This window comes from Falco naumanni, chromosome 4 (assembly GCF_017639655.2).
Source record: "Falco naumanni isolate bFalNau1 chromosome 4, bFalNau1.pat, whole genome shotgun sequence".
NCBI lineage: Eukaryota > Metazoa > Chordata > Aves > Falconiformes > Falconidae > Falco > Falco naumanni.
In genome coordinates, this window is record NC_054057.1 from 90,081,432 (window position 1) to 90,106,924 (window position 25,493).

The 25,493-nt window shown below is 42.7% G+C and overlaps 1 protein-coding gene across 3 annotated transcripts in view; it reads right to left on the reverse strand.

Annotated features, from left to right (window-relative positions):
- Nucleotides 1–25,493, reverse strand: part of GRM7 (glutamate metabotropic receptor 7) — a 304,882-nt gene that overhangs the window by 70,627 nt on the left and 208,762 nt on the right. For all 3 annotated transcript variants that reach the window (XM_040593477.1, XM_040593476.1, XM_040593478.1), the window contains exon 7: nucleotides 22,865–23,004. In XM_040593477.1, coding sequence (XP_040449411.1) covers nucleotides 22,865–23,004 — 140 coding nt within the window. The remainder of the gene's footprint in view (nucleotides 1–22,864; nucleotides 23,005–25,493) is intronic.

Genomic DNA, 25,493 nt, shown 5'->3' on the forward strand with positions numbered 1-25,493 from the left:
AAGACTCGTTTAATTGCAGCAGTAAATGGTAGTTTGGTCTTACTGGAAAAGTGTGCACCAGGAGCTAGGAAATCCATTCCTATGCCCAGCTCCATCACTGCTCCAGCTGAAGGCTAGCAAGCCGTTTAGAAACCTAGAATTGAACTCCCAACTTGTGTGCATGCCTCACAAGAGAGCTGGAGTAAGCTGACACGTGTCCACGTAACTTACTGCAGAGGCATGCCAAATAACATTAGCCAAAAAGGGAACCAAAGAGGTAGTGAGCAACGAGAACCAGGGTTTGGATTTTCTGACGCGTAAGACAGATGTGAAAATTTCATGACAATTCCTTAAGAAACCAACTGACTGCAGCTTGCCTCTTCTCCATCACCGATTTGTATCTCGTCCTTTTTAAAGGCAGACTGAGACAGGGTAACTATAACTTACCTGGGTTTGTACAGCTAGAAAGTAAGACCCATCAATCCAGTCAGGAGCCTTCATTTTCCATCGTAACTATTAAACACAGATGTTACTTGATGCCCTTTTTACAGCATGCATTGATAGGAAGTGAGAAAGGCATCCTACACTTCATGGATTTTGATCCAGTCTGCAGTGATAAAAGGATTTTCACCAATCTTCTGCATACTAATAACTCACAGAACCACAGCATTATTAATGTGTTATCATATTCCATCCCTTATGCCTACATGAATTTCCATATTCTCTAACATATTCTGTGGCATTGCTGGGTAGCTGGGGCAGCCTAAAGGTACTTTATTCCGTGCAGATACTGTGTGTAAAAAGATAAACAGAAGATCAGGCAAAATTATGGAAAGTCCTTTTTCTGGTCTCCTGAGACAACACCAGGATAACTCTGTATCACTGGCCTCAGAAAGATTTGCAGCGTTCTGCTGCTTCTGGTGAGAAAATGAATGATGAAAACTGCCCGTCAGATAAGGCACCAGCACCAAAGCCCGGCGCTGGCAGGTTAGAACATGAGTCAAACTAGAGATGCTTTCCCCACTCAGAAAAGAGTATTTTTGAAAAAATAAATTGTCTTTGAAATAAATTATTGTTTCATAACTCCTTTCAGAAATGCAAACAAAAGCAATAAACTGTTTATCTGTGTATTTGGCTGCTTTATGACCGAGAAATTGTGCCTGATATATTTTTTTTCCTGTCCCCCTTTCCTCCTCCCATCTTTTACTGCAGTTTAGCTTTTGAAAACATGGATCTAAAAAAAAAGATTCTATTGTGGCAAGAAATTGTTACATTCAGCCATTTCTTGCATTTACTTAAACCTAAACCTGCTTATATTCAATGACTTTCTCCCAATATTTTTAGTCGCTATGAACTAGAAACTGCTTACTTAAAAAGATTTTTCTCAGTTCAGAGTTTCAGGATCAGGACCATAAAATCCTGATAAAACAGCAAGGATAACTTTTGCCCACAACTACTGTAAGAGGAACTTCAACAAAAACAACAGCAGAGCATGTCATGCAGGGGCAGGAATCACCACCCTGCTCTGGTGGCTTCTTGCTTGATGTGCCCATGGGCCACGGCCGCGGCGCAGCCCACTGTGCGTCCTGCCCAAGCTCTCGCGTGTGACAGCGACCCAGCAATTTCACATCTTAAACTTAACGCTTGACCAAGTCAGTACGAGGGACACAACAAACTCTTCCATCGCAATTCTGCCAGGTTTGGGAAGCATGCCAAACCTAGACTGCACTAGATACTGTAGACACATGTCTGATGTCTTGAAAAGTCACATATCTACCCATCATCCACTTACCATATTAAGTGGCACACCTTCAACAGTATAATGTTATAGTTCATGCACTGACAAATTGATCTGATAAATGGGGAAAAAAATCCCAAACCACAACAGGTTCATTGCAGGATTTTCAAAACAACTGATGAGTAAAGAACTTTAAAGTTGGCCCTGCTCCACAGCACTTGGATCTGCTAGAGCCACTACGTTACAGTGGTACACTTTGTTTTGCCCTGCCACCACAGTACAGAGGACAAACACCAAAAACTGAACAAACAAACACACCCCAAAAGAAAAGAGCAGAGAAAGCTCTCTCCCAGCTCCAGTGCCTTCCCCACAACCACAGGGCAGTGCAGCATCCCTCCTGGTGTAGGGCTCATTCTAACTCCTCCTATCCCCAAGCTCTCCTAACTCCCACGTATCTATCGCCCAGTTCACAAGTGCCTCCAAGCTAAAGGGATGGGATCCATTTCCAACATAAATTCTCATTATGTTCACTACAGAACAAACATTAACAAGAAATGCTTAGTCTGTCTCATACGGCCTAACATAATTGTTCATTTTAATGAATAAAGTAACTCAATATATGTGTATAATTTAAACATTGCTGCCTTTTTTCTCACCACCACAAACATGCCTATAATAAGCTATTTGTTCTGAACAAAATTGTTTCACGTAAAGTTTGATTAAAATAGAAATCAGTAGAAAAATAATTACATTAGTGATAATTAACCTACTCAGGGAAAAAATAGCCATATTCCCCGATACGACTTTCATAACAACTGTGCCATTAATTTCATGGACACATTAGAAAACAATTGCGGAGGATTGTGCTCAGATTTATTGCCACCTTACAGATTGCTTTTAGACTCCAGTTACTAAGTCAGCAGTTCAAACATTTTTTGTATATTCAACTTTACAGATAGCAATATTTGCATGACTTAGCTCTTAGGGCTTAGCTATTAATGTCTTGTAATTAGTTTCTAAATCCAGGGCTTTAACATGATAATGGTTTTAAGCTAAGAATATGTCAATAACAGATAGTCAACAGAGCTTCTGCAAAATATCAGCTAAAATCCCTTCAAAAGATAACGGCAACGATAAGCCAGACTACCAGAGAAGGATGCAAAGCTACTCCAATGATTTGCCCAGACACTGCAAATAAGGTGTTTCACCTCATACTGTAACTTATTTTAATTTCACTGCCTATAGGGGGTTGATGAAAAGCCTTAAGAAAAGCGTGGAGCCTGCAAGGTGATGCAGGCAAAAAAACCCTGATAGTTTTTGCTTGTGATGAACAAATCACTGCATTCTGGGCCATGCAGGCTCAATGCCTTTTCAGGATAGTGCAAAAAAATCCCCAGAAACTACAAAAACTCTGTTTAAGCAGCATGATTATTTTTGCTGCAGCAGTGTACCAGCTCTGCAAAGCCACTGCATCCTTCCCCCTTCCCGCGGGGACCGATGCTGATCCCAGCTCTGCTTGCCCTCGCACCCCTGCCTTGGGAGCCGTCCTCTAAACCTGGGTGCCCTCCTCACAGGTTTGAGTCCAGTTACACCCCAGCGCCTCAAAATGTGGTAAAGCCTGAGCTCACTCCTGCCTCTTCATTTTCCTTCTGTTCCCTTGTTTCAAATCAAAGTAAAAATCCAGCTACTTCAAAGCAGCTTTTGAAACCTGTGCAGGGCAGAAATAGGACACGTTAACCAGCAGCCCCCGAACCCAAGGGGTAACGGTGTCCAAACCCAACCCCCCACTGCAGTAAGAGCATCTCTACTGGGCCGGGGCTGCTGTGCACCCCTGCTCCCCCTGCATAGATCTGAAACCTGGTCCTGAGCTCTGCAGCTCATCCCTGCCTCGTGACAGCTCTTTTTCCTCCCTACTTCCAGCGCTGTTCCACAGGAACACTTCACCAGCCAGATGGAGCATCAGCCCAGCGCTGCCCTCCTCCCGACGCCAGGGATGACATGGTTTGTGCTAGCGAGGGGGTTTAGGTGTCTTGGGACACTTCAAAAGAAACCTACTTCAGAGGAAAAGCAAAATCTTCTAGGTTTCCCTGCTCTGCTGCATTAATTATTTTAAATCCCTCCAAACTATCTTCTTCATAAACAGAAGTTACAAGTCCTTATACATTTTTTTGGTGTAGTTTCTCCTGCTGCTGCCCTTCTTGTTTCTGCCGTAATGTAACTGCTGTGGGGATGGACAGCGTCCTGCCCATCAACACGGACAGGACAAGCAAACCATAACTTTGTAATTGAAGGCGATGGAAACTCATCACTTCTCAAAGTCTTCCAGTCAAAAAACTTGCAATTTTTTATTGTCAGCACAAATCAGAAACGTTGTCAAGCAATCATGACAACACTCCCATAATGCCAGGCCCTCAGCTTCACACCTGCTGATTCAGATACCTATTAATGAGCAAAATGCCCCCAGGATCACTTTTACCCAGGAACCACACAGCTCCAAATTTCTTCCTCTCATTAATGTTGTGACAGCTCCTGGAAAGCCCCAGTGTGGGCAGGGATCCCACGGTGCAAAGCGCTTTATGAATATGTGTGGAAAATAACTTTCCTGAAAGCTTTTGGGAGACGTGGGACCAGCTCCCACGTTTGCTCCCGTGTGAGGAAGGGGCTGCTGCACAGGGGAGATGCCTGGCACCCTGCACCGTGCTGGGAGACGGGGTCTGCACCCCCAGTGCCTGATGGGCTGGTGCACCAGTGTTTCACTGGGTGGAGGCTTACACTGCTATACCGGAGGCCAGTCACCTGTTTGCATCTTTCTCTGTTAACTTCACTTTAACACCTTTAATACCTGTGGGTGCCTTGGGGAAAGGGTCCCCCCCTGCTCTGCTCTGCTCACACCGAACGTGGGGCTGTATCAGGAAAGAATCCCCCTGCTACTGGTTCTTGTCACCTAGAGTAAAGGACAGCTGGTATTTGGGTACAGGTATAATAATCTGCATAGCATCCACATCACGTTTCACTCAACACATTAAATGAATTGTGATTTAAACCTCAACTAAACTCATCGCTTCTGTTCCTGCACTGTAACTCCTTCTTGGTGATCTCATAATAAGCAGTTCTTAACCTACATAAAAACCTCATTTATTTTTCTCTTTCCTTTCCTAATCTAATTGTTTCTTTCATTTAATATTTGTCATCATTTTCTACCAATCTTACCTGCTTTAAGGACACCAGAAGCAAGTTGCACTGAGCACTTATAATAACATCTTTAATGAGATCCAAAGGCTATTTGTTCTACATTAAAGCAAGGGCATTTTTAGCACAATACTGATGTAGAGAAAAATGCTTAATCTACAATTTTTGAAAAAATGCTTATTATCATATATTTCTGTTGACACACAATAAAACTAAAATTTAATTATTTTAATACTTTTATATCCAACTACGGCTTCCTGTTGTCTTCTCACTAATGGAAGGGGATGGGCCATGCATCTTTAGTATTCATCCTGCATCCTCTGTGTAATCTTTTTTAATTAATGAAGAGCATACACTTCCAAACGTGCATTTCTAATACACATTTCTTATCTAAACTGATAAATTTGCTCTCACCTATCTTCTGAAAGCAGAGGTAATCTAAGACAATTCTTCATTCTGAAGTAAGTGGCTTAGAATGACAGTATCTATCATCAGTCCTGAGCCAAGGATGAGTGACAGAGTGTTTGGGGCTTTTTGCTGCTGCCCTTCGTCTTGCACCCAGTGGTTCATTGCCAACACACCTCATTGTCAAACTGGTCAAAAGAGAATCCAGTCTACTGGTTGTCTTCTGTATTTCACAAAATAGGCTAAGCTTATGGTGCTCTTAATGTTTTACATGCAGAAAATAACATCTCCCACATAAGGAACAACATTGCCATTCTTGCATGCTAGGCTTAATTTCAGAGTATCATGTAATCATTTGAAAATTAATAAAACCAGCCCTCGTCTATCGCTACTTATTCTGTTGCAGTTATTTCCCTCCCCCCCAACCAAACCCAGGTATTTTTAGAGGAAAGTTTGGTTTCCAAGTGCTTTCCTTGAGTTACTGCTACAACTAAGCACAGTACAAACCCGTGTAGCATAAGTTATCCGATTTTTTTTTTTCTTTTTTTGAAAGGAGCTCTAAAGGCATCCATTGTTGAGGGGGCAGGGCTAAATCTGTTGCAAGGCGTTAACGGGATATTTACACATCAGGTTTCAGCTTCATACAGGGAAAACGACAGCTCACTGTGGTACCAGCCCAGGATGCCTTAATCAAGTGACATTCCCACTGATTTCAGCTGGAGCTTCCTTCAATACGGAAGGATGGACCAGTGTTTAATTAGAGTACAGATCACCTTGAAATCACCAGCAGGTTACTCAAGAGACACAGTTATGAAGGAGAAATTACCCTAAAAAGTGCTAAACACTGTTAAAACTTTTTTTTCTGGGGGAAAGTCTAACTCATGCGGTACAGAGATTAAGAAGAATAATAGCCTCTTTTTAGTTCAGCTAGTGATTCACACTGTATGGACAAGTAGTCTGCTAATGCCTAAGCCTGCCTGTGCCAGACGTCCTGCAAATCCATCTATCAGGTGCTTTACCCCTCTCACAGGAAGCTTCAGCTCTTTCCTGCCTGAACTCCTGCATTTCTGGCAGCGCCTGAACCAGGACCATGCTCACTAGTGACACTGGCCAAAGGAACTCCCTACTGAGCAGACGGAAGGTGTGATTCCTCAACGTCCTCTAGCTGGGCCTGAAGGCGATGGGTGGTAATGGCCATAACCAAAGGCAGCTCCTTGCCATGAAGGCCTGTGCCCATCCCTGATTCAAACCAGTGCTGTTGCACATGTAGAAAAATTGTAATTTTTTTTTTCCTAAATTGAATCTCAGAAACAGGTAGGTTTTTTTGACGTTTTATGCAAATGTTTCAAAAATATTCTTCCCAGACATCTGTAGAGAGGAAAGATCAATGATTTAAGATTGGCAGTGACAGACAGAACTGAAAGCACCTGAATTTTTACTAATAAGCAACACAATAGCCTTCACTCACAGCCATGTCTGAAAGCTGATTATACAAGTGAGATGATAAGCACTGTGCCTCAGCAGCAATAAAGCATAAAAGACATGCAGCACTCAAAATAAGAGCTATGTAGAAACACCTTTTGCACGTACTGTTTGCGCTCACCTTTAGAGACAAATCTGCTAAGTCAAGACTTTCTTTGGTTCGATCTGCAGAGCTAAATATTCTAGGAGAGCATCACCATCCGTCATCATTTGATATTTATATTACTTTAAATATATCATTTAACTAACGGGCCAAACAAGAATCCCTGAACAAAACCCAAAATGAAGTTAACCATTTTGTGCAGAAAACAAAGTATGTATGTTCTTTACTCAGGAGGACGCAGCAAACCTGCAATCTCAAGGCTGAGAAAACTCCTGCCACTCTCCTCTTATGTGACATTTTATCCCAGGAATGTCCCTCAGTGCTAGATGCGCTGTCAGCCTCGGTACAGAGCCCCATCGAACTCCACACGCATCAGCCTCATTAGGCTGCTCATTTCATACAGCACTTACAGTACGAAGGAGACGCGAGCTATACCCACTGCACACTAATGGCCAGAGTTCATTTTGCTTCTTTAACAGTCTCAGAAAATTTCTTAGATTTCTTAGAAAAATTAATTGTAGGATGTAGGTCAGAAATAATGAAGTCTTGACACAGATTCTGTTCCTGAAGAGACATGGGTATGTTTCCTCCTGATTAGTGACTGCACAAACTCCAAGCAGGAATTAGGATTTCAACTCAGAGGTATGCAGAGCAGATGTGCCTACATATATTCATAGGAATTTATGTAAAGCTGTCTGTTAAACAGTATTAAGCCCTTTTTACAAAGCTGTACGGTTTAGCAAATGGGACCAGGACGGTTGTGCCACTTGACAGAGCTCAGAGGTGTCGTCACTGGCAGAACCCATAAGCTGCGATTTCGGTCTGAAAAAAAATCCACTCATCTCACTGCTCATAACCTCCTGCCAACTCCCAATGTTTCTCTTGTCATATATAAGGAGATAAAACTCTGCTTAATTAAAGGAGCAATTTACCACTTGCTGGCTACTAACCGGGCCAATGAAAGCAGACCTATGGAAAGAGTAGCCTTGACACCCCTCTCTTAAGCATTTAATGCTTTTTGGCATAAGCTAGCTTGTCCTTTAGCGTCACGATTTTCAGTGAAACACATCTGAAAATGCAGCCTGGCACTTCTGACGAACGAGAACAGCCCGCAGTGAGGAACCTGCTCCTTCTCACCAACAACAGGTCACCAAACGACCATGGCCCTTAACCTGCCTCTGGGTCTGCCTGACCCTCAGCATCTGCTATGAGAGAGATGAAGCACCAGACTCGCTGTGTCCCCAACCATCCCCCACACACCCAACACCAGCATGTCAACAGGAGTGGGCTGATCGCAACATACAGACTGCAATGCAAAACAAAAAGGGAAAAGACGAAAGACCTCAAAGTGAGGTGGCGCAGTTACATACTTACGGAAGAAAAACTGTGATATTTTGCTATTCTGGTGGAAAGAGCATTAGCAAAGTTCCCTTCAATCAAAGGTATTTTAGGTCTTTACTTCCTTCTGCTTTTTACGTTGGTTGGATATGTTTGCATGAATCTCATTTGAAATATACCCACAGAATCATAGAATCGTTCAGGCTGGAAAAGACCTTTAAGATCATTGAGTCCGCAGCTAGAATTTAAATAAGAAACTGAAATGTCATGAGGTATACAGTAAATAATAGACACGGATACCTTTTATATGACTCCTAACAGAGAAGGCTAAAATGGTCTAGCCGACTCCCACGCTGTTCTCCATTTGAGGACTTCCGAGCAGGACGCGAACGCAGCAGTACACGATACGCGGGGCGAAGGACATGGTCAGGTGTATCAAAGCCAGGGCACAGTGAGATGAGAGGCCACAGCCATCAGCACACACATTTTAGCACGTGCCCACTGACTCTGCCAGAACGTCCCACGTACCCGTAGCTCAGTACTTGCGCAGTGCCCACCCCACAGCGTCGGGACTGAAGGGTTTCGTGGTGCAGGATGGCAAGAAACCCACAATCCGAAGTACCAAAGAACGTGAAAGAGAGCTCAACATTAGGGCAAAGCAACTGCTTACTATTTAAGCAGGCAAAATCAAATGTTCAAATGCTTTTTTCAAACATCCGCATAATGCTCAACAATGGGCGCGTTTAAGCCCTGAACAACAAGGCTGGATGACAATGGCATATCCCGAAGGAAATCCAGGAATTCTGATTTTTCTCCTGAAAACTCCTTTTCTGAGTTGAGTTATTTTTCATGGCATAGTCATGAGTTGACCTTAACCAAGTTTTGAGAAAAGGATTAGCCCTTTATGTTTGTTTATCTCTGCTTATGAGCTAATAACTTCTTTTTTTTGCTGTTATTTCTGACTGTGAAAAAGGAACACTTCTGCCAAATCTGATATACTACTTTGAAAACGGAAAGGGTAATAACTAGAGATGTACCAAATGGTATGTGTGTAATTTGGACAGCATTTATCCTGAGGTGCCTGCCAACTCAAAATTCTTTAGTTTATTTATCCTACTAATTCCCAAGCTGATTCAAAGACCAGTATTTTCTAGTCAAATTATTTGCTCCCAGTTTTCCCTTTTTAAAGAATCTGCATCAATGGTACAGTAATTTTCTCATCATGTCTAGCGTGCATGGCAAATGACACACAGGCTGGGGAAGCAAGATGAAAGAAATACAAAATTCTGAGTGAAACTTAGTACCTAACTCATTTAGGCCCTAATTGGATTGCTGCAGCGTTGTTAATACTATTAGATTACCTTGCTCAGGTTATACTCAATCAGCTGGTCCCTAAAAGAACTGTAGATGGTACACAGAAAATTAGAGTTGGCTGATGGGACTTTAATTATACTGCACTTGGGGCCAGTCTTTCATTGGTGCTACAGTCACATCTTGCTGAAACTGAGCAGGGAGAGGAAGAGGAAAGTGACATGGCTGCGTGACGATGTGGCTGCGTGACGATGTGGCTGCGACAGGCAGCTGCTGCACAGGAAAGTGACCAAGGACCGACGCTGGCAGCTGCTTCTGCTCTGAAAGCTGCGTGGGACACTGGTTTGGTCTGTACAGAACCAGCACATCACAGCAGGCAGACAGACAAAATGGAAAAACCCAGCAGCATAGGCTGAAACTGAAGATCATTCCATGGATTTAGTATTTAAATTAATACTGGCTCTCCAATCACACCCTGCCTAAAACAATGATGGTATTGGTCTGGTTGAAATCCCACTAAAATTTTGCAAAGAAGAAAAAGCAACCCACCCAAACCCTGAGTTTTGTTTTTGGGTTTTTTTTTTTGGTTTTTTTTTTGTTTTTTTTTTTAATTAACCTTAGAAAGCTAAGGAATTTTGTGTCTCATCCCATTTTTGCATACTAAAGCAATAACAACCTAACACTTTGCCCCCACCTCCCCCACCACCCCCTTCCATCTCTTTGAAAAGTAAAAGGACCAGAACTGGTATCTTATTCCCTCCAGCTGAGCTCCCTAAATATTTAGCTGTCTGACATACTCCCAGTTGTGCACCTTCCTTCCAGTGCAGTGAACCTTCCTCCCCACTCCTTCCCTCGCCTTGCTTCCCTGAGCAGCCTGGTCCAGTGGAAGGTGTCCCTGCCCACGGCAGGGGGTGGCACTGGGTGGTTGTTAAGGTCCCTTCTGACCCAAAACGTTCTGTGATTCTATGAGATGGCATTCACCTCCTGCCCCATGACTGGGGGACCATATGTAAACTCCCCACATCCTGAGTGAACTGAAACCTCTTGCAAGAGTATCAAGGAGAAAAGCCTGCACTGCCTTTTCCAGCTGTATTTTTGAGAGGAAAAGGGACCCAAGATTTGCTTTTGCAACGAAAGGTTTAAGTTTGCACTACCCTTCACCAGCCAGTCTAAAGGACAGGCGTTGCAAGAATGGAATAAAACATCGAATCACAGTTACCACTGGGAGCCAGATGCTCGGATGCTACTTTTAATGGTCAAATACATATCCTCCACGCCATTAAAAGGTGCAATTAACAAGTAAACAAGATTGTTTCATGGGAATCATTTAACGCATCATTTTCATATAAAATGTACATTTTCAGATTAGTGGGAGAAGAAACAAATAAAAAAGGAAGACAAAGCAAATAAAGGCTTCCCCTCAAGTTTTAAGAGCTAGCTAAAGACCCTTTGCAGCTGTTTATTTGTGGCCATTATTGCCTATCATATGAACGATTAGCTTGAGACACATTAAAATGGATGCTATATATCCAGCATTATAGTTCTGCTGCAAACCACGTCAGTTTTCTACAGAAATCAGTATTCAGGGACATTTAAAAAGTGATTATTTTTGACCCACTCAATACATGTTCTCTGTCAGGAACCTCTGTGCTTTGCTTAAATGCTAGAAACTGTAAGGGCTGTTCACATGGTCCTGATGTGTGCAGAGGTTTCTCAATACCCTTTAAGGGATTTCTTTCTCCCCTCTAAAGCAAACAGGCTCAATATTACACAATCATCACAATTTCTACTCTACTGTCCTTGGCACTTTCATCTGTACGGTAGCAAAAATTAATTTTGCAAAACACAGCTGGGTTATGTTTTGGACCTACAAAAACAGCTTTAGGCCAATAGTTCCCATGTCTGTTAATACAATACATTAAAAAAATTACATGCAAATTGGATAAATGAAAAGAGACAAATGAGCAAGGCTTTGGCTGCTGTTGACAATCAAAGGATGACTGGCGTGACTGGAGGATGCTGGCCCACACCTGCTGAGGATACGCTGAACTAGAATCTCAGGCAGCTGAAGTGGAAAAGCCTATAGTCCTGCTCGCTACTCGGACTTTTAGGTTTTGCATACAGAAAGCACACCTCAATCCTCTAAACATAAGCATCTCAACAGAAACCACTGCATGCTTCATTCATCCCCTGCATACAAACATGAAAACATGCTGCATCCTGACCTCTGGAAAGTGAACGCCAGGCACTCATGACTCACAGATACGGGGATATTAAACAAACACCTTCTACCACACCAGAGAAACTGCAAGAGAAAATCTGAAGTGGATAAGGAGATGTCAAAGAAAGAAACGTGAGAAGTGTCTTGGTGGCTGCCCTGCTGGGCTCACTAGACACAAACCCCCATGCTGCTGCCCACTACCTCCAGGACAAAAGATTATACTTCCTTTGCAAAGGAAAAGGCAAAAGTTAATGCATTCGATCTAGAAGCAGAAATGCAATTGCTATCCTGCTGATACTTCCTAAATTCTCCCTTTTCCTACGCACAGCCTTGGTTTGCCATTGCCTACCATGCTAATCACATGTCCCCATGAGCCTTTGTAGACTTTAACCAAGAAAGTCTTTTCCATCAAAATCTCTTTGCCAGGGCAAGGATGAGATGCAAACATAAAAGCTGGTACAATATCTCAATGCCACTGGAGATTACCCACAACAAGAAAGCAGCCTTCCTTCACCTGAGGGGGATGAAAGCAGCTGCAACGCACAGAGCTGACCAAAGCTGCAGCTTTACAGCCGGAGTTACGGGGGGTCCCGCTGGATGGAAACAAGGGGGTGGGGGGGGGGGGGGGGGGGGGGGGGGAGAAGGATGGAAACGTCTGGCAAAACCGCAGCTAAAGACCACAGAGGACCTAACTAGAAACCTGAGTTTTCTACTGACAGGTATCTACAAAATGCCAAGTTCTCATGTGCTGTTGGACAAGTTGTACCCTGCTTTCTACTCTCAGAGCAGTGGAAAAGTAGCTGCGTGGGGAGCAGAACAGCTTTGCTGCACACACCTAGTCTTTTTCTCTGCATAGCTGGGTGAACTTCTCCAAACACAACAAAGCACATCTGTCATTGAAAAGCATCTTTCCATTTTGAGGTATTAAAAAAAGAACTATTACGCCCTCAGTAACACAAAAACTGACATTATTACTCCTGTGAAAAGCAACCAAACCTGTTAATTATCCATAAAATATCCCAGCAAAGTATTTGCTCTTGAATATATTTGCTGACAAAAATACATTGGCCTTGCAAAAGAGGATTTAAGAAGTGATGTGTGAAGAGCAATAACATCACCTATTTTAAAAAATAGCGATTTATGTTTTGACCTTCTATTTCTTATGTTACTCATTCTCAGAGAGTAAGTCTGCCTGCAGGCTCATGGACATTTAAGAGAACACCACAAGATGAAGCAAATTCTGAACTCACTAACTTTTCTGCTACGTAATTTTTTTCCATTATACCTTTCATGAGCTCCTTATGTTTCTGGTTTTGAAAAGATATCTTCAAAAAGATTTCTATCTTTGAAAAGATATGTAATACGTCTCAGATATTTGCTCAGCCTGGTTTCTCTTAGCATTTATATCCTTACAAATGTTTTACCTTGTGACATTCTCAGACCTCGAGGAAAATTACACCGATGCTCAGAGTTGCCAAAAGCTGATAAAGCTTAATTCACTTTGCTTTGCCTACGGTAGTGCAGCTCACGCGGTACACATTTCCGCCGAGGCAAAATGGGTCAATAACAAATAGGAAATGACATTTCACATCTTTAATTCCAAATCTGAGCTAGTTTTCAGTGAGAGGTGTAAGATTTAACTGTTGCCTTCCTATTTTTATATAACAAAAAATCTATACAGAAAGCTCAACTCACTGAATTATTTTTCTTTTTAAAAAACCCCCACAGTCTCCATGATTTTCAAGCATGGCAAAGAACAGACAGGAAAGGGGTCCGCAACGGTCTGGCTCTTTGCGGATTTTTTTCTAATTCTGCAGATGGTGGTGACCAAGAGCTGCGGGTACTTGTTGTCCGGGATGGTTCTATTCACACCCAACCTTATCAAAGCCTCCTAATGCTTCCATTCTCTACATTACTTTCCCCATACCAAAAAATGCCACCCTGGTAGGATTTCTGATTCACGTCATAGAAGACCTTGCTGTAGAATGACTGCACAGGACTCCCACCCAGGTACCAGCTGTCGCAGCACACATTCCAACTATTTGCCAACGTTACATACCCCTCAGCTTTCTCGTGCATAAATGTGGATGTTAATGCAGTCAACATCGTGCTGCTCCCAAGATTTTCGGGTTTAATTTGGCATTACATGCTAAATGTTTGGCATGAGAGTATTGAAGGACACTTGGAGACATGCTCTGAGATTCTCTGGATGACAACATGCACTACCTAAGGCTCTTTTCAAGGAAAGCCCAAATACAGGCAGGATTATCTGCATTTATTGATGATTTGCAATGAGTTGTTTAGCTCTCTTCTGTGGTACAGAAGAAGTGCTGCTTGATTCACATGGTTACCATCATGTATTTTGAGGTTGTGCCCTTATCTGAATAAAAATTATTTACAGCAGCCGTTTCTAAACCTAATGCGTCAAAACCATCTGCGGTACTACAAACCTCATCGGTTTTATTCCAAGAGCACTTACCAAGTCAGGCTGTAATCACAGCTTGTGAGCAGGACCTACGTGATTTCAGTCCTGCTGCCTGTTAGCGCACAGTTTGGAGACCTGATGGAGGACTAAGGAATTAGCATATGGTCATTCAGCGGGCCAGTGGTTTGAAAAATTCCCTTCCAGTTGGCTGAAAGTTAATTCTGCAAGATAATTAAAGGTGTTCATACCGGTCATGGTTGACATGAGCAATGAAAGATTACAGAATCTAATGACAGAACAAAGTAAACAACATCTATTATTATAGTATACATTATACTATTGACATGTTGGGCATGGTAACTTGTTAGCTAAAACATGTAGTTGGGACGTATTTTAGTAACATGTTGATGTAATTATTCACCTTTAAATTTCTGACTGGGCTGCACACAATTTGGCTGACGGTGTAATGAAGACTGAGCTCAGCTATGGCAAATAGCTTTGCAAACAGGCTGCAGACCTTTCTGGAAGGACTGTGCATTCAACAGCTTTTATGCTGTGAAATAATTCCCGTAAAGCTGGGCACCCGTGGCCCCTCAGGCACAACTGTCGCTGCATGTCGCCCAGTGACTGATGCAACACTGCAAAGCAGGTGGAGGGATGGGAGCAGGGTCAGGGGAGCAGAAGATGTGGGGTGCCAGTAACAGTGCCACAGGGGAGAGGGTCATTTAGGTAAGTTTAATTCATCTCAGTGGGTTGTAAATGCCTAAAGCAGCAGCACAGAACTTTTTTATGTACCATAAAACTAGTTATTTTGGGGCAGAATAACATTTCCAAAGAGTGCCGTGAGAAGATAAGGAATAGCACTGCATTTGGATGTGGCCCCCTTTGAGGACCAGGGTCGGCAGCAGTTCACCAGGAGCAGCACCAGCTGACCAGTATTTCCATTGAAAAGGACAGCCCAGATTATATTGCTTTCCAAAAATGTTGATGAGGCAATAGCAGCTAAAATAAATCATATTTTTTCAGCTATCAGAAACCCAGCTACTTCTGGACACAACCACATCCCCATGTATGTCAATATGCTGTGACGTACTACTAATTAAGGGTTTAGCCAATTTCATTAAAAATGTAAATGCTGGTGATTTTCAACAAGTGGCTGCATCAGCTGAAACCTCAGGGTTTCTCACTGACACATGGAAACAAAAGATACTAATCATGCTTAATACTTAAAATCTTAATTTTAAATCACATCCTGACCTCATTTGCTGAATTTGTTTAATGAGACTGTCTAAAACCTGAACAATGCATACCTCCTGTCAACCCACCAGCTCACAAGATTTCAGGCTCCAAGTTGTAATAGAGATGTATTATATTTGTACCAGCTACTCATTACATTCTGTAACAGGAATAAGAAATGACACTAGAAAGGCCAATTTATGTGACAATAACTGAAATGAGAAAGCAAACTGATACCCGCTTTTATCTATCTTGACATAATCTTTGAACCATGACTTTGAGCTTACTCAGATGTTGCAAACAAACAGAAATCTTAAGGATTATATATTGCAAATGTATATACATTCATCCATTCATCCACATATAAAGGCACGTAAACACACATTTTATATATATATTTGCAAATAGGGTTTTTGTGATTATACATTCTACAGATACAGGAGCTAGAACTGATCTGTCAGTAATTGTGCTTTCAGTAACACAACCTAAGGCAAAATTGTTTGAGCTGAGATTTTCTGAGTTGGGAGATGGCAAATTTCTGTTTTTAAATTTCAGATAAATACTTCAAAATACATTCTTTTAAAAGCATCTTAAAATCCTCACAACAACTCTATGGTCACTGTGGTGAAGTTCTCTCATCCCTGCTATTTGAAGCAAAACCTTCGGATTGGCCATACAGGTGCCCTTTTGCTCTCTTTCCACCAGAAACTGGGGAAATCCCAGGCTTTCCATAAACTGAGATTTGCATATGGCTCCAGAAAGATTTACCTTTTGCTGCAAAATATTCGGGGGGGGGGGGGGGGGGGGGGGGGGCGGCACAGGGATAATAAAAAAATCCATCTGCTCTGAACATGTTCTACTCTGAAGAAAAAAAACACCAAAACCCAACCACAGAATCAAAAACCAACAAACAGAAATAGATTTGAACACATTATTTTAGAAAAATACCATCTGTTGGCAGAATATTCCAGAGCATCAAAAACTCCACTGAATAGTTGCTTGGATCTAATTGCCATTCTGAATATTTTACCAAAAAAAGTCAGGTAGATATAGGTCCCTTGACAGAAGGTTAGACATCTAATTACTCTTTTCATTAGCTTGCTGTTCATAACATGTATTTCCAAATTCTGTAACAGAGATGTTTATGGCATGTAAACAGATGAGTCTGAGCCCAAACAGATTCAGTAGGTGTTGAAGTGGATCAGGATCTGCATAAATTGCACAGGCGATTACAGAGTTACTAACATATTTCTGTTTGTGGGAGAAGAAGAACAGCAGCACGGGAGCTGCACAGTTCCCTTCTCCCTGCCTTGCTGGGAACCGTCCCTGGGTGCCGTCAGGGCCAGCGGTGGCTCCCCAGCCCCTGGGGGCGAGGGCTGACCACAAGCGATACAGACGCCCCGGGCGCTGCAAGAGCAGTGACTCTGAGGTATGGGAATGTCGCTTTCTTTAAAGAGAGACTTCCTCCCTGCCACCCACCCCCCACCACCATTTTTCATGCTCCTTTAAAATACTGGCTTGAACCTACAGTGAAGAAAGCAACATCATACAGCTATTTCCCCAAGGAGGAGGGAGTTATTAATAACTACACAGCGATTTGCTTTGCACCATATAACATGAGCCAGGATTTATAAGGGGAGTTAGATCTATGTAACGTACGTGTTTATGGAACCACATTGATAATTATCAATACTATTAATCTTCTGAGCACTTGTTTAGAAAGATTGCGGCAATATATCACTTATTGCTGGAGGAAATTAATAAAAGCGTAAGGAACAGCTAAGCAGCCAGTCTTCCTGACGCTGCATGCAAAAGGCTCCATTTAACCAGCAATCATGTTTCAAGCTGTACGCTGCTTCATGTGACCAAACAATTTACAATCCAAGGGCACATCTATAAAACAATACAGGCTTCTTTGTTTATCTCGTCACATGGTATGTTTAGGCATCTTTAATATGCATTTGTTTGTTTGCAAACAAATTAACAAGAGAAATGTTTTAATTTTATCTGGAGCTTACAGTTAACCCTGTCTGATGCTTTGGAAGTGAGACGCGTTTCATGTAAGAGCTGCTTGAAATCTCTACAGTGTGATAATGGATAGGACATCATGTTTTCCATCCATAGTCAAGGATACACCTTCCTCAGCCATCCTGAAAATGTGCTGCAGCATCTGAGCAGAGCCCGAGTGCCCAGTGGCACCTTTATGAGCCATAACAGCGAGCCGGAAGAGCACACTTGACAAGCTGGAGATGCTGATGCAATTAAAACAACATGATGCACCCTATGCAGACACTAATAGGCTAGAAGTACAGCGTTAATTAGACAAACTAAAAAATAAAAATAATTTAAAAAATGTATTAGCTTGCTCTAAGAAGATATCTCTCTCTAATGGCACATAAATATGTCTCTAACCATTTCACTACTCACCAAGATGAGGGTGAAGGTGAAACAGGGCATCACAACCACCACCGTGCTGCAAGCTGTGGAGGGACGGTATGGGATGAACACCAGATCTCAGCTGGGTGCACCACCACACCACGAAGGCGAGAGCTTCCTTCCCGGTACTGAGCCAAGACCTCTGGTCCATCACGCAGGACCTCAGTACCGCAAGAGCCCCTTTGTGGCCAGGCCACTGAGAGCAGCAGGTCCCCAGCCTGCTCACGGCTCAGCCCCGGCAGCGCCCGCACATCCCAGCCAGGACTGAGCTGCGCGAACTGACACTTGAACGAGCTCAACCTTCTAATGACCCCTAAAAGCTTGTCAGCGTGAAATAGGAAAACAGGGCAGAGGTGGAAGAAAAGGCCAAAACTGTTCGGTCAAATGCAAGTCTGCCACTCACTTCAGCAATACAAGAGATCAAACGTGTGTGCCTGCTGGTTCCAATCCAGTAGCAGCTGGATTACTGGGCAACACTTTGTGTAAATCACATTTCAAAATTAACAGCAAGACTAGCTTTACTATTTGTTCTGCACAGCTATTGGGCATTTCTAAATTTTGCTAACATTTCAGAAGAAAATACGGAAGAATCTGAACACATGCACGCTCTGTCTGCCCCTTCATCTGTCTGTACCAACTTTCTTCCTAATAACTTTTGAAAGTGCTGGCCAATTTGAAGCGTGTTCACTACAAGCCGAATTTCTGAAGGATGTGTCTGCAGGATCAGTAAAACTCAGTGGCTAGCTAGAAGAAAGATCCTCCCAGCACCGAGCATCTCTTTCACCCCTTTGTTGGGCCAGCCAGCCCGCATCCATGCCATTCACAGACAGCCACGATACGGGGGTGTGGGGGGGCGTTCAGGCACTGCAGGGAAATTTGGAGACAACTATGGCAAGGAGTCACAGGGAACATGATGGAGAGCACTGCTGTGACAGGGTATACAGAAGACAAATCCTTGGAAAAATAAGATTCAACAGTTTCACAGGGATTGTTTTTTTTTATTATTATTATTTTTTTTTATTTTGACAGTTTGGGGATATTTGTAGAGGTTTGGATGCGGAAACATAAACCTGGGACCTGCTGAGTTAACTCTATATAGAGAAAGGGAAGCAATATCACCAAATTTCCCATGAGAACCTGCAGTTCCTCTAGGAGTGATCCATTTCTTTTTCCTTCGGGCACATCAGTTCCTCCAGGAGAGATGCGTTTCTGTTTTTGCCAGGCACCTCAAAGCATTAGAAGCTGCATTCAGAGAAGCCAGCCAGGAGCTGGGCAGCCAGCTCGTTCCTATAGGGCCTCCTACGGTGCAACCTCCAAGGGTTTCTCAGACACTAACAAATAAAGGTGCACGTGTCAAGAGGACGTCTATTGTTACTAGATTTGTGGTGTACATGGGGCCAGACAGAACATGCAGAGTTAATTACCTTTCTCAAATTCAAAGTGAAAAATAAGGCACAAAAGCAGAACCTGTGTCTCCTGGCCACTCTGCCTTCATGCTTAAGCCACAGAGTCATCCTCACTACTTACTGCTTGAACACCACAAGCATTAGAGATTTAATTATTCCTAAAGTAAAAAACAAACAAACAAAAAAAAGTTGCACATTTCAAAAGCCCAGACCAGCTGGTACATGACACACCTCCTTTTCCCCATGGAGATTTCCTCCTTTTCACCACTAGCACTATTGGCTTTTGAAACGCATTAAAGCTTAATAAAGTCAAATCATTTCTCCTCATATTGATGCAACTGCCTTGTAATACACAAGCGCATTTTCAACACTAGCATAGTAAAATACAAGCCTGGTTTCAGATGGTAATACTACTGTGGTCAAGAGTTTTATTGTCTAATTGCATTAGCTGCATCTTTGCTATTAAAAAGGCTCTGGGGGTCACGGTACAGCATTTCAGTAGGGATGCAGCTGGCCGAATTTCCGATCCTAAAATTCAGGGCAAAGCATTTCAAATTGCAAATGGATGCAAACTATGAATATTGCATACTAAATCTGCATGCAGGGGGCTGAAAAGGGGCTGACAGAGCTTGACATAAACTTCATAAAGGAGACAGAGGCAGGAGGTGGTCTTCCATGACCTCTTTTGGGAGGTGGGTGGGCATCTTGTAATCACAACTTCACTGCAGGGAGAACGAAGCACTGCAACAGTTTTTCATGGAATACTGGCCAAGCCATTTAAAATTAGACATCTGCTCATTTTATCCTTGCGTAGATTTCTGTGAAATACAGCCAATTGTTACTAAATCATGCATTGGGTACCAGGCAAAGCTGTGCTTGACATCAGGCAAGCAAAAAAAAAAATTGGTGATTATACTGTCCTTACGTAAATACTATACTATATCCCAAGTTTGCTGCAGCAAAATGCCATAAGATATTTAATTGGTTATCAACCAAATTCTGATCTCAGATACAAAAATGTAAATCCAGGTGAGTCAACTGCACTCAGAGGAGACACTTCACATACAAACCTGCTACAGGGGGGCAGAGCTGTCTCCTGCGTATGCAGGGAGCAGACACCTGCCTTTACTGAACACTTCTGCCAGACATGAAAAAGCAAAGGTGGCACAAAGATGTGAAGCAGTCAGGATTGAGAGAACTCAGACATTTTGTAAAACCAGGTTTATAAACTTATGACAACAAAAAGTAAACAAATTGATATAGCATATTTGAAGACTAACAAATACGTTGTTGAAGACTTCTTCAGTCTATCTACTGACTTTTGCAATAGAAAGTGTAAAAAAGTTATTCTGTAATTTTACATGAAAAGCATCTCCTATCAAGATTAATCAGCCCTATTCTCTCCATTACTGCTGCCTCTCACTCCAAAACACTATGAGTAGGAAGGGGACATATACCATTGTGGATTAGATTGACAACAGACTGAGCAGTAGCACTACTTCTAAGGAAAGCAAATGGCAAAATATTTCTGCTCCTTCTTTGAATGAGGACAATGATGAAGAAGAAACACTTATGATGGTCTTTAGCACTTATTTACCTGCTGCCCTTGAATCTGGAGTGTCCTTACCATTAAGACCTGCACAATAGAGCACAACAACTTTTCTCTTTTGCAGCTGAGGAAATTTAGACCCACAGAACTGAACAAGATTGCCCAAGATGACAAGTCTCTTGGAAAACAAAGCGTCACTTCAGCGCTTTCTAAACCCAAATTAGCACTCATCCTTTTGTTGCCCTTCCCGTATTAGTATTAAAGAAATAAGAATTGGGGAAACATTTCCTGAATTATTATCTCCACAATAACTACCGAAGACAAATTGTAGCCTTTGGTAGTTTTCCCTCAGATGTTTAATAGCAGCTATTATTTTGGTTAGTTATTTTAGGGAATCCCTGACTTCTCTAAACTCCACAATTTTCTTTATTATTGTAAGAAAATACAAACAAGGACTATCACAGCGATGCCAATCCTGTGTGAGAAACTAGGACCCGTAAGCAAATAGAAGGGAAGTTAGTGAGAGTCTGAACTACTGATACAAGCCTGTAGCTGTGAGGACATGAGGGTGAGGAAAGTGTGCTTTTTATGGAAACATTTAACACAACAACAGGAATACAAATCAAGCTCCACTAATTTAGCTTTAAATTTTAATGAATCAGGATGTGTCGTCTACATAAAGAAGGATTTACTTAATAAAATATTAATATTTTTGCTAAAAGAACCATAAATTGCAAGTTAATATAGTTTTCCTTAAATAGAACATCAAAAGTTAAAAAAAACCACTGAAAGAACACACAGCAAATCAAAATGAGCCAAAATTCAAGAAGGGCAAAATACTGCGGTCAGTCTCAAAGGCTGGACCCTTGGTAATCCACATTAAATACTTCATTTAACAAAAGACATGAAAACCTTACAAATAGAATGTGTCCTGCATTCAGTTACACTCCAAATGATGGTGTTTTGGTCTCCCTAGGAAGCCCATGACTTGCATCCCAGCTGGAGAGCTGCATAGCTGGCATGGCAGCCCAGAGCTGGACCATGCTCACACAGCCTTCCCCGTCACCCCGCACCCTGTCTTCAAGGGGATCCAGCAGCAGAGGCTGGGAAGGAGCCACAGCACACCACGGGTGGATGATGTTAGGAGGGGGAGCTGCGGTGACCTTGGGTGGGAACTTTGACTGACAAAGGAAACCCTTCTGTAGCAACTGGCATTTTGCTTCAGGAATACCTTTATTTTATTCAGGCTCTGTCGCTGAAGAGCAGTCAAACCACAGTGAAAACACTGCCTTTGGGCTTTAACCGCAATCTACCCGGCGCTGAACTACTGCAAGGTTAAACTGGCACCACTTCTCCATGAATTCGAGGCCCAAGCAACTCGCACAAAGTCAAGCAGGAAGCCTGAACCCACATCTCTAGGGACCTATCACAGAGCATCCTTGTGTGGATACACAAGAGTCTCCAGCTTCCTCAGCCACCACTCATGTTTTTTTCCATATGGGAAACATCAAAGTATCTTTGATCACCTGCTCTTACGTGCTTGTTTTTCTTCAGGCATCATTACAAGATGGCCATCTCATTCATGTGGATATCTTTGCTACATGCTGCAGACTAACACCGGAAGGGTGAGTCACTCAAAACCCATTTAGTTTCAGCTTTCCTAAAACTAGAAAAACTGAAGAGTATAACCAGAAAAAAACCACAAAGCATCTGCAAATGAAAGCCCATTGATTCCAAACTACAATGCATTATTGCTTCATTTTCCAGGCTGGCAACTAGGGACTTCAGACACACAAAAGTAATAAAATTTGCATGATCACCTGACGCCTCCATCAGTCTGAGGAGCTTCGGTACTCAGGGTACAGAGAAAAGGCTGCAGGACAGTACAAGAAGGTAACACACAAAAATAAAAACAAAACCCAAACCCAAACATTGTGTAGCTGCAAAGAAATAGTAAAGATCCCTATTAATTTTTGGAGGATGAAAAAAACCATTTAGTGAGTATACCTGACAAAAAGGAGAAAGCAAAGAACAAGATAGACTCACGTTGAGCTGGAGATCATCTGTCCACTGGCCAACGAGGCGGTAGCCCGGGGTGCTGGTGTTTGTGGTGTGGTACTGGAAGATGTCGTAGCGCCCCGGGGCATCACCGTTTTTGTTGAACATCACTGGAGTGCCTGCACTGCCTGAGGGAAGGAAAGAAGACAAAATCCAACCAACCAATGCCAAATCTTTACAATATCTATTTTATTTAGTCATGGTTGAGAGCTTTCAGACTGGCAATGTGTTTCGGGTAAAGGTCATCTATCACCCCAGCCATCTAAAAGGGATACTTCAGGACACAGTGGCATCATCCCAGCCCTCTTCCAGAGATTATCACTGCTCAAACCTACTGACTAAAAATAAAACAAAGCAAAACTAGATCAGCCTTACTTCACTCTAGCTTTGCACAAAGCAAGAAATATCAGAAGGCTTTTCTTCCTCCCCTTCAGTCTCCCTCCCCTCTCTCTTTCCTCAGGGAGTTCTTTAGTGAAAATCACTCCTGTGAATGGAGCCTCTAAATGATTTTTCCCCCCCCCAGAAAATGTTCCATCTGCTTCTGAGAGATACTGCTGTCAGAAGTCAGTCCAGGTCTAGTGAATCTTGACTAGCATCCAGAAATAGCTTCCTCCTCCACAATATGTTCTTATTCCCAGAATCAGCATGCAGTTGGGATGGAAAAGAACAGACTAAGCTATAAGAAGACTCTTCCTTGTGTACTCGCTTATTTAGGCTCTATGATACTGACACAGGCTGAAAAGTATCTCAGTCAGGAACAGTTCAGGATCAGACTCCTGAATTAACTTTATTTGCCATGTACTAAGGTGGCTACCACGGGTAAGGGAGTGCAGGGCAAGCAGCAAGGCCAGGATACCCCCAACAACCCTCCCTTTGCGCCTGTGCTGGGCAAAGCCAGCTGGCAGCCTCGAGGGGCACTGACAGCCGAGCGATGGGACAGGCCATTCCTGGTCCTCAGGTGGGTCCTCACCAGAACTTCTGCATTCTAATTCCCATGGCACTAGATGGGAACCCTTTCTTCCACGAGGATTCACAGCAGCATTGCATTTCCTCGATCTCTAGGTGAAAACTTCAAGGGTGACATTTATTTCAAGACATATTAAAACAGGTTTCAGTAGGGTAGAGTAATATTGTGTCAAGATTGAAGATTATGACAATACTCCAGCATATCTATATTCAAAGCTTCCTCCTCTTGCGTAACTTTTTTTTCCCTAAAGCAATGAAAAATCTCTTCTATTGTAGCATTGAACTTTAAGATTATGATTTTCTTCATGATTCCCATTCTTCATTGAATTCCAGTGAGTGAAAAAAGATTTGAAGGAGAGAGTTAGCATAGTTTCCATTCTAGCCCTGGTAAATTGTTTCTTGTCTATCCTACAATCCTCTGAGATCAGATACAAATTCAGTTCAAAGGCTGGTACAGAAAATCTTCCACTAAGATCTCCCCTCACTGGTTCCTTACAAGCACCAGGCAGATATTTAATTGTCATTACAGATTAATGTAAGCAGAATACATTTACAGTGAAAACACTTAAAGTGAATAAGAAGAAATGGCTGTAATTCCTAGGCTCCTTCAGAACATCAGCACAAACGGTAAATGGGATTTAGCTAATCACGACTCTTAAAAGGCTGTATATTATTAGTTAAGCTTGGTTTTGTCAGAGCTGACAAAAACGTACAATTCAAAGGGTAGGAGCTGACGTGAGGCTCCCAAAATGCAACACAGACATTTGTGGATTCCCCGTATCCTGAAGGAACAGCAGCCTGGGCATGAAGAAGGGTCCATGTCTGCACATCAGGAGGCAGAGCAAGAGCGCACACTGCTGCTGTGGCCAGGCCAAAGTCACCAGTACCAAGACAAACTCTGCTGCCCCGAAGTCTTCTGTAGGCTGAGGGTAAGCAGTCAAGAACATCTCTACGGTCACCTTCATGGGCCATGGGGAGTATCACCCATAACCCTCCTGACTAAGCCGTAGCCACCATGCCATGGTGTGGGGGGTAGAGCCAAGCCTCTCCATCCCCGGGTGGCACCCAGGGCAGGTCACCCGCCTGCCTGCAGACAGCGCTGGCAGGGCCCCCCTTCCCTGGGGGCAACAGGTTGAGAAGCAGAAGGCCATTGTGAAGGACAGACGCTGTTACGGACCTAAGAGATCCTAAAGTGAGAATGTACCAGGAACTGTCACTCCAAAATGCTATTTCTGTGTTTTGCAGGAAGAAGAAAACTTTTTGTAGGTTGCTGATAATTGTTGCTTTGTGTAGCTGTGTGCAGACAGCTTTTAAACACTGACGTTTAAAATGATCCTTAAGATCAGCAGACGCACTCGGATGCTACAGGGCTGCAGACTCCAGAGCAATACGGCACGGTACAGCACTGCCTGCCGGGTCGTCTCCAGAGGCCCCTAAGGCACGGTCCCTCGGGACACTGACCTCATACGTATGGATACTTGATAGTCAGTAGTAAACAGCTGTTGCTTTTTTCAGGTACATCACCATTTATGTGTTTAATATATACAGAAAAAAAAAGCTGTGAAGCGTCTGGGATCTGTAGGGAAGATAAATATCTATAGAAATGCAAAAAACTGATAAATCTTGGGTCATAAGCCAAGCAGAAGCGTCC